At 37.7% G+C, this 13,167-nt stretch overlaps 1 protein-coding gene across 2 annotated transcripts in view; it reads right to left on the bottom strand.

Annotated features, from left to right (window-relative positions):
- YES1 (YES proto-oncogene 1, Src family tyrosine kinase) overlaps positions 1-13,167 on the bottom strand; it is a 48,404-nt gene that overhangs the window by 2,698 nt on the left and 32,539 nt on the right. Inside the window, exons 5-12 of one of the 2 annotated variants that reach the window (XM_015562705.1) lie at positions 12,081-12,184; positions 11,833-11,982; positions 10,052-10,207; positions 9,704-9,883; positions 4,660-4,736; positions 3,013-3,166; positions 975-1,106; positions 175-821 (exon numbers count right to left, since the gene is read on the bottom strand). In XM_015562705.1, coding sequence (XP_015418191.1) covers positions 796-821; positions 975-1,106; positions 3,013-3,166; positions 4,660-4,736; positions 9,704-9,883; positions 10,052-10,207; positions 11,833-11,982; positions 12,081-12,184 — 979 coding nt within the window. In that variant the 3' untranslated portion in view covers positions 175-795. Of the gene's footprint in view, positions 1-174; positions 822-974; positions 1,107-3,012; positions 3,167-4,659; positions 4,737-9,703; positions 9,884-10,051; positions 10,208-11,832; positions 11,983-12,080; positions 12,185-13,167 lie in introns of those variants that run through there. The other variant, XM_006761870.2, reaches the window with a different exon arrangement.

Genomic DNA, 13,167 nt, shown 5'->3' with positions numbered 1-13,167 from the left:
GCAAGAGAGAAACATCAACAATGAGAATAATTGATCAGCTGCCTCCTGCACGCCGCCCACTGGGGGTTCAAGCCCACAACATGGGCATGTGCCCTTAACTGGAATCGAATCCATGACCCTTTAGTCTGCAGGCTGACACTCCATCCACTGAGCCAAACCAGCTAGGGCTGAAATTATTTTAACAAAGAAATAAATTTTCAATGTCAAAGTATATCAAAAAGACCTTAGAAAATGCTAGGCTGTTTCAGAAGATCTAGTTTTTTTCATTCCACAGTAAACCTTACTTTCAACACTAAAGCCTTCAAAAGCCAATCCCAATTGATTAATGAAAATTTAGGGTGGTACTTTGAGGTTCTGATATTAACAGTTATTAATTACCAAACGTGGGCAAAAAGGAACAGTGAGCAGTAAGATAGTGTCTAAAAGAACTTTCAGATAGAAATTCAGAAGAAGCGTTTTAGTCCTGGTTTTGCTAAGTACACTTACTATGTAACTTTATATCAAGCCACTTTCCTATAACAGTGTCTTTATCTAACATCACCTGTTTAACTTTCTTCAAGTTATTATATAGTTCCTTTCTTGTATTCCTTTGTACAAGGAATCCACAGCTCACCCTGTGTTATCTATCACAACTTGTAAGAGAGGGGCTTGGAGAGGGAGGTTGGGAGGGCAAGATGAGCCAGGATATTTAAGATATGTTTATTATCTGAGAGAACAGTAGAGATAAATAACCCTTTTGGAAAATGCCCTAAGAGAGAAAGCTGAAGTCAAAGGGGGCAAACCTCATGCCCTATATCAAGGATTGTGGCTCTCACAGGTTGCTGTCCATCCAATGCCAAAATAAAGAGAGGAAGAGAAAGAGAAAGAGACAATGAGAGAAGAAAAAAAAGGCCTTCGCCCTTACATTCTGCTCCTAATAATCTCCAATTAAAGTCACTAATGGGATAAACAAGAGCTAGTAAATGCAAGCTTACCTGGATATGGCACTCTGCCCTTTGTTACCAGTTCTGTCTGTAGAATTCCAAATGACCACACATCAGACTTTATTGTAAATCGACCATATAGTGCAGCCTCAGGAGCTGTCCATTTGATTGGAAATTTTGCACCTAAAACAATATGACATCTTGCTTAAGTAAACTGTTTTAAAAATCTGTTTGTGTAAATAATGGCATAAGGAGGGCTAACTTTCTGTCACTATCTTTATTGTATATGTCATCAGATTTAAATTCTTCAAAAGTGCAAGATACATGGGAAACATTTTTTTAAATATTTAAAATGTGGAATCTAATGAACAAAAATAAACTGATGAACAAAATAGATCCAGAGACATTGAAGCATACAAAAGACTAATGAATTTCGGGGGGTGGGGCTAGGGGAAAAGATAAACCGAAGAAAACCCATGGACAGACAATAGTGTGGGGAAGGCCTGGGGAGGGGATAGGGTGGGGTGGAGAGGGTCAATAGAGGAAAAAATACTTTCAACAATGAAGACAAATTTAAAAAAACAACAACAATAAAATGTGTATTATAGGCCTGGTCATTGTGGCTCAGTTGGTTGGAGCATCATCCCATACACTGAAAGGTCATGTGTTTGATTCGCAGTCAAGGCACATATCCAGGTTTCTGGTTCAATCCCGTCAGGGTGCATATGGGAGGCAGCCGACTGATGTTTCTCTGTTTCTCTCTGTCTCTGTCTCTCTCTCTCATCAATAGAAACATATCCTTGGGTGAAGATGAAAAACAAAAAAAAAAATAAAAACAAACGGTGTATTATAGGACCAGTAACTTTTAAGTAGTCTATCACCTAACAGCCATAGCTCATCATTGGTTGAAAAAGGCATATTCTGTTGGGTTCTAATGTCTACTGGTTTTTGACGATAATCTCTTTTTCATTTTATGAAATCTCTCTGGAAAATTTTGTTGTACTATAATTTTTTAAAGTCTGTATTAATTAATTCAAATATTTATTGTATGCTTTTTATGCACAAGACATTATGGTAATTGTTATGGGTGAGAAAAGCATAGCCTTCATGTAGCTTATATACATACTAAAGGCCCGGTGCATGTAATTCGTGCACGGGTGGAGTCCCTAGCCTGGCCGGCAATCAGGGCTGATTGAGGCCTGCAGGCTGGGGGAAAGATTGTGGAGGGGGGAACATGGGAGGTTGGCCACCAGCCACTGGGGCCTGACGGCTGGGGGAGGGACAACAGGAGGTTGACAGCCAGGGGAGGTTGGCTGTGGGAGTGCACTGACCACCAGGCGGCAGCTCCTGCATTGAGCGTCTATCCCCTGGTGGTCAGTGCACGTCATAGCGACTGGTCGTTCCAGTCACTTAGGCTTTTATATATATAGATAGGGCAACAATAGGTGTTTTACATACTTCAGGTTATTTCTATATATATGTATATAGTGTTATAAAATAGTTCTTTAGGTGTTCAAACAGAAGATCAATTTTCACTACACAATCACAAAAGGTTTCATTAGAAAGGGGGCAACTGCCCTGGCAAGTAGCTAAATGGTTAGAGCTGTGGTCGGCAAACCATGGCTCAGGAAATACATGCAGCTCTTTGGCCCCTTGAGTGTGGCTCTTCCACAAAATACCAGGTGCGAGCGCGCGCATACAGTGCAATTGAAACTTCGTGGCCCATGTACAGAAGTTGGTATTTTGTGGAAGAGCCACACTCAAGGGGCCAAAGAGCCGCATGGCTCCCGGGCCAAAGAGCCGCATGTGGCTCGCGAGCCACGGGTTGCCAACCACTGGGTTAGAGCATCAGCCCACGCACTGAAGGGTCTCAGGCTCAATTCCTGTCAAAGGCACATACCTGCATTGCAGATTCAATTCCCAATTCCTGGTCGGGTATCATGTGGGAGGCAACCAATCAATGTGTCTTTCTCATATCAACGTCTCTCTCTCTCTCTCTCCCGTCACTCCCCCCATCCACTCTCTCTAAAATAAATCAATGAAAAAAAAAGCCTTAGGTGAGGATTAACAAACAAAATAATAATTTTACCTTGTCTTGCTGTATATTCATTGTCTTCGATTAACCTTGCTAAACCAAAATCTGCTATTTTGCACACAAGATTTTCTCCTACAAGAATATTAGCAGCCCGAAGATCTCGGTGAATATAGTTCATTCTTTCAATATATGCCATACCATCAGCAATCTTGGAAAGAGAAAAATAAAAAGACACATGATACAATGGAAAGGAGGGATAAAACAATTTTGGTTAGTATTAAATTAGATCACTGAAAAATCATATATCTAGAAAGGAGATAACAGGGCATAATTTTGCAGATAATAAGAAAAATAGAAAACACTATAATTGAGAAGAAGGAAGACAGGGAAGGGGAATGGGAGACTGGGGAGGAAAGGAAGGACAGGAGAGGAGGAGGAAGAGAAGGAGAAACAACAGGGATGTATGTGGCCCACAAAGCCTAAAACATTTATCTGGCTCTTTTCAAAAACAGTTTGCCAACCTCTACTGTAGAAAGTCCAAGAGCCTTGAACTCAGGGGTGTGAGCTAGGTGTGGCATACGCTAATGTTTCACAAGACAGTTTCTTAGTATAAAGTTTCCCTAAAGCCGAAACCGGTTTGGCTCAGTGGATAGAGCGTCGGCCTGCGGACTAGAAGGTCCCAGGTTCGATTCCGGTTGGGGGCATGTACATTGGTTGCGGGCACATCCCCAGTAGGAGATGTGCAGGAGGCAGCTGAGCGATGTTTCTCTCTCATCGATGTTTCTAACTCTCTATCTCTCTCCCTTCCTCTCTGTAAAAAAATCAATAAACTATATTTAAAAAAAAAAAAAAAAGTTTCCCTAAACTTCATCAGATATTTGAGATTTCCAAAAGTACTATTTCCTTAGGAATAGCTATCATTCACTGTCTAAAAATTTATCTGTTAAAATATAAATACATATAGCCCTGGCCAAATGGTTCATTTGGTTGGAGCATCATCCCTTACACCAAAAGGTTGTGTGTTCGACTCCTTGTCAGGGCACATACCCAGGTTGTGTGTTCAATCCCTGGTTGGGGCGTGTATGGGAGGCAGCCGATAGATGTTTCTCTCTCACAATGGTATTTCCTTCTCCCCATTTCTCTAAAGTCATTAAAAAAACAAAAAACAAAAAAAAACCCACATCCTTGAGTGAGGATTAAAATAATATATATAGATTTTATATTTGTGGATGCAGTATGTTTCTGAAAGGCCATATGATTCAGGACAGAAGTGTTATGGTAGGTACATACCTGGTTCTAATACTAACACTACCTGAATTTTAAATAGTTCTGGTCTTCAGAAACAACATTACCTATAATTAAATTATCTATAACTAGGAGATCAGACTGGATTATCTATACCTAGAGGCCTGGTGCACAAATTCATGAGTGCGGTCCAGCCAACCTGCCCCGATCGGGCCAATCGGGCTGGGTCAGCTGTGGGGAGGGGCCACAGGCAGTTGGCCAGCCAGCCCTGCCCCCTGGTTGAACTCCTAGTGGAGGGGACAATTTGCATATTAGCCTCTTATTATATAGGATATCTCTTCCAGCTCTTAAATTTCATGATTTCATTATACAAACAACAGCATTCCACTAAAATTATTTTACATGTTTAGTGCACTTTCGATTCAAATGGATGATACAGGTATAATATACAAGTACCTGAGCAGCCATATCAACCAATTGTGGGAGCTTCAAATATTTTCCATCTCCTTCCTTCAGAAAATCTAATAAGCTCCCTATAAGAGACAGCAAGATATTCATGGAAAATAAGCAAATAAATCACATCACAATACAAAAACTTCAGCTTTTCATTCTTTAACATTTTTTGTAGCTTGAAATTACCGAATAACTATCTTTAAGACTCTAGAGGCCCTAAACTGAAATTTTGTAAAATTTTCTTGTTAACGTAAGAAAAAAGGAAAATGAGATAATCTCACCAGATTATAGGCATTCCTTCCTTGCTTTGATCAAGATCAACAGTTCTAATTTTGATTCAAAAAGCAGTATCCTTACATATTTTTAAGTCAGTCAGAATTAAGAACTAAAGACAACTGGGAATATCTTGGGGTACTTAAAAGTAAATCTAGGTGGCTCAGTTGATGTGGAAGTGTTAGTCCAACTGACTTCTCTCAATTTCAGCAGAAGATATACAACAGCAAAGTATTATGAATAACAGCAGAGAGAAAGGCTAGAAATGAAAAGTCTATTCCTCTATTACTGGTTTCAAATATACCACTAACTCAATTTAATCAGGAGAAAATATCAGATAAATCTAAATTAAGACACATTTTATAAAACAATGGTACCATTCTCTTAAAAAAGAAAAATTACAACTAAAAGAAATTGGTGACGCCCTAACCGGTTTGGCTCAGTGGATAGAGCATCGGCCTGCAGACTGAAAGGTCCCAGGTTTGATTCCGGTCAAGGGCATGTACCTTGGTTGCGGGCACATCCCCAGTGGGGAGTGTGCAGGAGGCAGCTGGTTGATGTTTCTCTCTCATCAATGTTTCTAACTCTCTATCCCTCTACCATCCTCTCTGTAAAAAATCAATAAAATATATTTAAAAAAAACAAATTGGTGACTATGGATTAGACGAGTGGTCGGCAAACTGCAGCTCGCAAGCCACATGCGGCTCTTTGGCCCCTTGAGTGTGGCTCTTACTAAGCCTTAGGAATACCCTAATTAAGTTAATAACAACGTACCTACCTATATAGTTTAAGTTTAAAAAAGTTGGCTCTCAAAAGAAATTTCAATCGTTGTACTGTTGACGTTTGGCTCTGTTGACTAATGAGTTTGCCGACCAGTGGATTAGACAATGGATCAGGGAAAAATTGCTGTAATTAAGGATATCACTAGCATGACTGGTGAAATCTTAATATAGACTAATATTAAATAACTAGAGGCCCGATGCACGAAATTCGTGCAGGAGTAGGCCTTCCTTCCCCCGGGCTGCCGGCACCAGCTTCCCTCTGGCTTCCGGGACCTGGGCTTTCCTCCAGCTGCCAGCAGGCACCCAGGACCCGGGGTTCCCTCGCAGCCCCGGCTTCATCCAGAAGGTCATCTGGAAGGACGTTCGGTCTAATTAGCATATTACGCTTTTATTATTATAGATAGAATTGTATCCATGTTATAGTTCCTGAACTTTATCATTATACTGTTGTTATATAAGACAATGTTCTTGTCTGTAGGAGAAAAACACTGACATACTTAGAAGGAAACATAATATCTGCAATGTACTCTTAAATAGTTCAGAGGAAAACCCTTTATTTTATATATTAGTGATATATCTAGTTAACAATTGACAAATCTGGCTGAAATATATACAGGAATTCTTCGTATTATTTTTGCGACTTTTCTGTAAGTTTAAAAGTATTTCAAAAGGAAAGTAAAATAAAACAAGACAAAGAATGCCCCTTCTATGTGACATGATTATAAAAGAAGGAAAATCATGACAGTCTCATGTATACAGTATCAAAGTCAAAGAATATCTACATTTCTTCCGGTCTGTCTACTTACTAAGGGGAACATGTTACTGTGTTTGTCCATTTATCTGCCCATTCAAGTTATTTACCAAGAGCCTACTACATGTAAGGCACTGCAAAAAGGTATAGAGGATATAAAGATAAGTAAGTCATGGTCTCTGCCCTTGAAAAGATATTGATCTAATATGAAAGTCCTAGAGGCCCGCTGCACAAAATTCGTGCAGGGGGGTGGGGGGGTTCTCCCTCAGCCCAGCCTGCACCCTCTCCAATCTGGGACCCCTTGGGGGATGTCCTACTGCCAGTTTAGGCCCAAGCCCGGCAGTCGGACATCCCTCTCACAATCCGGGACTGCTGGTTCCCAACTGCTCGCCTGCCTGCCTGATTGCCCCTAACCACTTCTGCCTGCCAGCCTGATCACCCCCTAACCACTCCCCTGCCAGCCTGATTGATGCCTAACTGCTCCCCTGCCGGCCTGCTCACCCCCAACTGCCCTCCCCTGCTGGCCTGATTGCCCACCACTGCGCTCCCATGCTGGCCATCTTGTGCCCACATGTGGGTGGCCATTTGTGCGAGGGTGTGATGGGTCAATTTGCATATTACTTCTTTATTATATAGGAGGATAGTATATATATCTATAAAATATATGCAAACAAATATTGTATGGTAGGAGTTATTAAAGTTATTGTAACTACTACAGTAGAGGCACAGTGGATATAGTTAATTCTATAGACAAGTTAGAAACGGTTTCACAGAGAAGATGCATCTTAAAGGAAGAATGGGGGCAAACAGGGAATTCCAAGAGGGAATAACAAGTACAAAGTCTGTAATGCATAAAACAGCACAGTAAGTTCAGGGAACTGAAATCAGTCCTTCTGACACAAGAACACAGAGCCCAAAGATGAGAATGAGGCTGCAAAAGGAGAGTCAGAACCAAGTGTATAGAAAGAAGATAGTTCTTTGATCAATACTCTAAGTAGAACATCATTCAGTGTAACAAAAGTGCTAAAATATTTTGTGCAAAAGCTGCAGAGTATAGAAATCTGGGATTGGAATTTGTATCATTGTGACAATTCTTGTTCTCTGATCTTTAACTAATCATAAAAATACCCAATCCCCTTAATATGTTTCTTATATGCACTTATAATAGATTGTTTTGGATCTTACTAGTGGTCCATAACTTTTTCTGCCCCATAAGTTATTTTGAGAATCTGATGAAAACTATGAACTCTTTCCAGAAAACATACATAAGTTATGCAAAAATTGACACATAATAACTTCAGAAAAAGTTCATAGACCCGAAAACTCATTCAGTAAGTACTGAATAAATAATAGTGAAATCAATTGAAAGCAATTCTTAAGCTTATCTCATATACCCCTCTCTAGGCTTATTTCCAACTAGTTTCTTCTACTACTTCTGTACTTTTCACTAGCTATGGTTCTGTTTCTCATTTCCTCAATCCTCTTAGCTCTGCCCTTTACACATCCATATCCTTCATAACCATAAAGGGCAAGTCAGGACTTTTCTTTTCTACTAATTTTTCTCAATTTATTCCAGCCTGTGTAATCTCTTCCTCATTTCTATTATACTTACTGAAATTTATTATGCGTTGGCCTGTAGCTTCACTTGTATAGTAAACTGTTATTTACTTTTATGCTAAAAATTAACTCTTCAGAAGTCTTGGTCTTTTCTCTCCAAATTTAATCTACCGTATAATAAACAGCAGAGTACCTTATATACTAGAAGCATTCAATACATTCTGGTTGTTAATAACTTCTAGAGTAGTTTGAATGAAAAGACTGCAGAGGATATAATGATCATGACACACTGGACTATCAGTGGAAGGCTCCTAAACCCGACTTAAGTACGGTCTGAATAAATTACAGTTGATGGACTGGTCAAGAGATAAGGAAACCAAATTCCAGGTGAACGAAATAACATGAACAAATTCATGGAAACAAGAAGCAACAAGAAGACCATTCTGGCCAGAAAAGTGGATTTATGTGAAAGCACTTGAGGCAATGAGTTTGGATGGATTATAGAGGGCCAACTGCAAGATGGGGAATTACAGAATTTTAAAAAATAGAAGGGATATTTGTGACCTTACATTCTAAATCTCCCATCTAGGAATAATCCTAACCCAGCAACCTGACAACAAGACTTTTACCATGCTTCCCCCAATAAAATAATTCTTGAAATCAATATACAAAGCTAATGGGCCATTAGCTTTACCAATATTCTTATACTATCAATATCTTGATTTAAACCTCCTCTTTGTTGTCTCTTTTCTTCCCTTTCTAGTTCACCTAATGCACTCTGAAATGGGATATTTGGCAGTGGTTTGCAGGAGAGCTTCCTTCCAAAAAGTACCATGTGCTTTGAGGCTTTAGGTATGTCTTGGCTATCAATTAGAAGGCTATGGAGTTATTTTAACCTTTTGGTTCTTCTATCCCTTTTAGGGGGGGGAAACATTTCCTATAGCAAATGTATAGCTTGTAGTTGACCCTGTCACCACTAGATGGAACTACATTGTTGGTCAAGATGGACTACTGGAGAGGGATGACATAATAATCAGTGTTAATATGGATGAGTGACTCATTAAAGAGTTTAAAAATGTAGATAAAATTCAAGAAGGTAAAAAGGGAGCCTATTAGCATATTTTATAACTGGTTTTTCTTCTAAAGCACATTAGGCAAAGGGAAAAGGAGGGAAGAGCAACAACTTCCCCTTGTTTTTAATCCTGGCCCTAACCAACCCTGGAACTAAAGATCCCAACTGGGGGTTTGGGAAAATGGAGACACTTCAGCTGACTACTGAAAAAAGAATGTTTCTAGATGCCTGAGTATGAAAGTTATGCTTATATTAAAATGAAATAAAATTAATTTCTTTGATTTAGTATCAAAGATATAAATATCTTTGATTGAATTATTTTAATTCAATTTTACAAATACTTTCTTTTTCACTTTCCTAGCTATTCCATTTCCTTTGGTCACATGAAATTAAGGACTATTTACTTGCAAAATAAATTCAGCCTGCTTATTTTCCTTTGAAACTTTGTACTATCCTTTGGAATAACACAATGTCAGATTTTTTTCTTTTCAAATGTTTACATAAAAATCTCAAAGTAGAAAACACTATAGAATAAAAATTTGTATGCATAAAAAACTGAAGACTTGTTTTTAAAAATGTATTAACATGGATAAGAGACTTATATACACATACCTTTTGACATAAATTCAGTGACAATATAAATTGGCTCTTCAGAAACAACAGCATATAGTGGAACAAGTTTATCATGTCTTAATTTTTTCATTATCTGAGCTTCTTGAAGAAAAGCTTCTGGCATCATTGTACCTGGTTTTAGTGTTTTGATTGCTACTTTTGTGGTTCCATTCCATGTTCCTAGAGAAACAACACTTACTATTTTGATCTACACTTGAAAGAAATTCTTAGCAAACTTCAATGAGCAACAGTGACTTAAAATATTTCAACATATCTTATCATAAATTGTGTATTTTTATCTATGGCAAAACAATTACAAAAACACACACAAAGGTTCAGGCTTCTTACCCATCCATACTTCACCAAAACATCCTTGTCCTAGTTTAACTTCTAGTCGCAAAGATTCTCGAGGGATTTCCCAAGCATCTTTTGCTAGACCTTGAGTCTGGGGTTTCACAGTTGGACATACAGTTGTTAACTTATGGCATAAGCCATCAGCATGTTCTAGGTAAATGAATAAACTATACTGTAAAATTAGTTACTTACAAAAAATAAGTTACATGTAGTGTATCAATGTTTTAAAAAGTTGAAACTATAGAAAACAAAAAATATAATGTTCTATTAGTTTTTTAAAATAAAAACAGAAAAAAATTGTATGTAAAAAGCAAAACACACAAGAAATGAAACATTTTATTAATTACATTTAAAAAGTTATGTATTGAATACTTATGTCCCAGCTATTGTGCTAATTCAGCAACTTACAGATATCTCATATAAATGAGTCTTGGAAAATTCATCGACACTCTCAAGGTCACCCAATTAGTAAATGATGGAGATAGGATTCAAACCCAGGGTCTGGCTGCCTCCAAAGTTCTACTTTTGACTACTCAGCTTTATTTCTTTCTAAAAAGAACACTACCATTAACTGTTATTTCTAAAAATCACTAATATAAAAAGCACACCAAAAATCAAGGGAAAACTTCTTTTAAAAAACTAATTTTTAAATAAGGGAGACACAAAAACAGGGAGTCCCAAATTCATAATGGCTTGACTTGTAAATTCTGCTTATACAATCTTTCTTATTGTAAATAAGACATGCTCCCTCCCATTCTCAACAAGTAACCATGCAAACTGGCATTTTAACAATTGCAATTACAACTGATGCCACTGTTTGGCAATATGTTTGACCAATGTCAACATTGGAGGATTACTTGATAAATTCAGTTTGCAGCTGTTACTGAAGAAGAAATTGCCATAGGAACTTCCCCTCCCCTAGCATTAATCATTTAAAGACTTTCAGATGCAGTCAAGTATCAAATTGACAATGAAAATTTTTGAGATAGACTAATATTAAATACCTTTCAAAGATCCTTGAAAAACTGAAGAATGATATAGCTTATTTTTTAGGAAAAGAAAAATGCATCTTCACTAGATTTATTTTATTTAATAAATAAATCTCACTATGTTTATACTTTCAGGAAGTCTTATGTAGTCCATCTCATGCAGAAGAAGGTAAACCAAAAGGACAGCTGATACAACTTTTTATTTTAGGTTTTTAGCTTACCGTCTTTTTTAAAAAAAATATGATCATATTGGTTTTAGAGAAAGGAAGGGAGAGGGAGAAAAATAGAGAAGATGGATCCATCAACTGCCTCCTGCATGCCCCCTACTGGGTACCAAGCCCACAACCCAGGCATGTGCTCTGACCAGGAATCGAACCAGCGACTTCTCTGTGCATGAGACAACACTCAACCAACTGAGCCACAGCGGCCAGGGCAGCTTTACCTCCTAGTAAGTGTCCCTAAATTAAATATTTGTTTTGCCTTTTCATTTATTGTCACAATCTATCTTCGTATTTAGCTGTCATGAAATGGAACTCCAATGTAAACACTACACCAGTAAAAAATAAAGACTCAAATGATAATCTGATTTTAGCACATCATCCAAGAACCCAATTCAGATAATAAGTATTACCTGTTCCTCATTTTAAAATTAGAAAACAGAAGACATCCAGTGAACACATATTATGTGTAAAGAAACATGCTAAACCTAAAGGACATGAAGATATGGATTCTGTCCTCATAAAAAACAACTGAAGAAATAATTTTCAGCTTTGAAATATTACATACCTGTGTAGTGTTTAACCAACTTCTGCAGAGTTTCAAATTGTGCTCTAGTTGTGATATAGTATCCACCATTGTCAAGTTTCCTAATTTTGTAGTGTTTCACATTGTCACCCCTTACTTCATCCCAATCACGAATAGAAAGGGAATAAGCACCTGGTGGAGCAGGAAGAAATGAAAACTTTTGGTATATCTTTCTCAAAATACAGCATAAGAACGTTTTTATACTTATATCAACATAACAATATTCATACCTTTAGTAGTTTCACTTTCTCTTACTAAGAAAATACCTCGTTGATTCCCAGGATTCAGAAGTAATCTTTCAGCATCTTTTCTCCCCATTTTGCCAAAATACCATCTGGAAAAAAATAGTGTTCTGGGTTAGAAAGGTGTAAGGGTAAGAAAAATTATACGTAAGTATTAATAGTATTAATAAGAATGGAATAAGATAGTGTGGATGACAAAAACAGCTACAGAACACAGCTTGAAAATATAGTAAAATGCAATAAAAAACATTTATTAGATAGGACTACTACAAATATTACTGTTAGAATATAATCTGTCATAGTATTTCCATGTATTGACTATTTAACATGTCTCTTAAACTCTACATGAGTCACAGAAACAGTAAATGGAGAAGGAAAGACCATAATGGCAGACAGAGTCTTTCAATCAGTGGCAGATGGAAATACTAAGATCATAGTAGGAAGAATTAAAAGTAGTTCTCTGGCAGTAATGTGATCATCTGTATTCAGTAATGTGCAAGTAAACCATATCGAAATTAGAAACTCTACATTAGTGTAGACCAGCCGTGGGCAAACTACGGCCCGCGGGCCGGATCCGGCCCGTTTGAAATGAATAAAACTATTGAAAAAAAAAGACCGTACCCTTTTATGTAATGATGTTTACTTCGAATTTATATTAGTTCACACAAACACTCCATTCATGCTTTTGTTCCGGCCCTCTGGTCCAGTTTAAGAACCCATTGTGGCCCTCGAGTCAAAAAGTTTGCCCACCCCTGTTGTAGACATTATAGTCTCTGTCATGAATGATTTCAGAATAGTGGAGAAAAAGACAAAAGAACAAAACAATGTAACAACTGCCAAAGCAGGACAGTTATGGAGACAAATTACATATCATTAATAAAAGCAAATAAACACTGGCAGAATACCTACTATGTGCAATATCTACTGTGTTAAGTGTTGTGATATAAAAATGAAGTAGCATTTATGGATGCAAGATAAACTTGGTTTGACCTGAAAGTGATGTCATTGAAGGTGAACTTTTTAAAAGTAGTAGACAGAACTCCCAGATATCCTCTACCAGGCTTCCCAATTAACA

The sequence above is a fragment of the Myotis davidii genome, unplaced genomic scaffold (genome assembly GCF_000327345.1).
Source record: "Myotis davidii unplaced genomic scaffold, ASM32734v1 scaffold96, whole genome shotgun sequence".
Lineage (NCBI taxonomy): Eukaryota > Metazoa > Chordata > Mammalia > Chiroptera > Vespertilionidae > Myotis > Myotis davidii.
The sequence above is the reverse complement of the archived record's forward strand: the minus strand, read 5'-3'. Positions and strand labels throughout refer to the sequence as shown.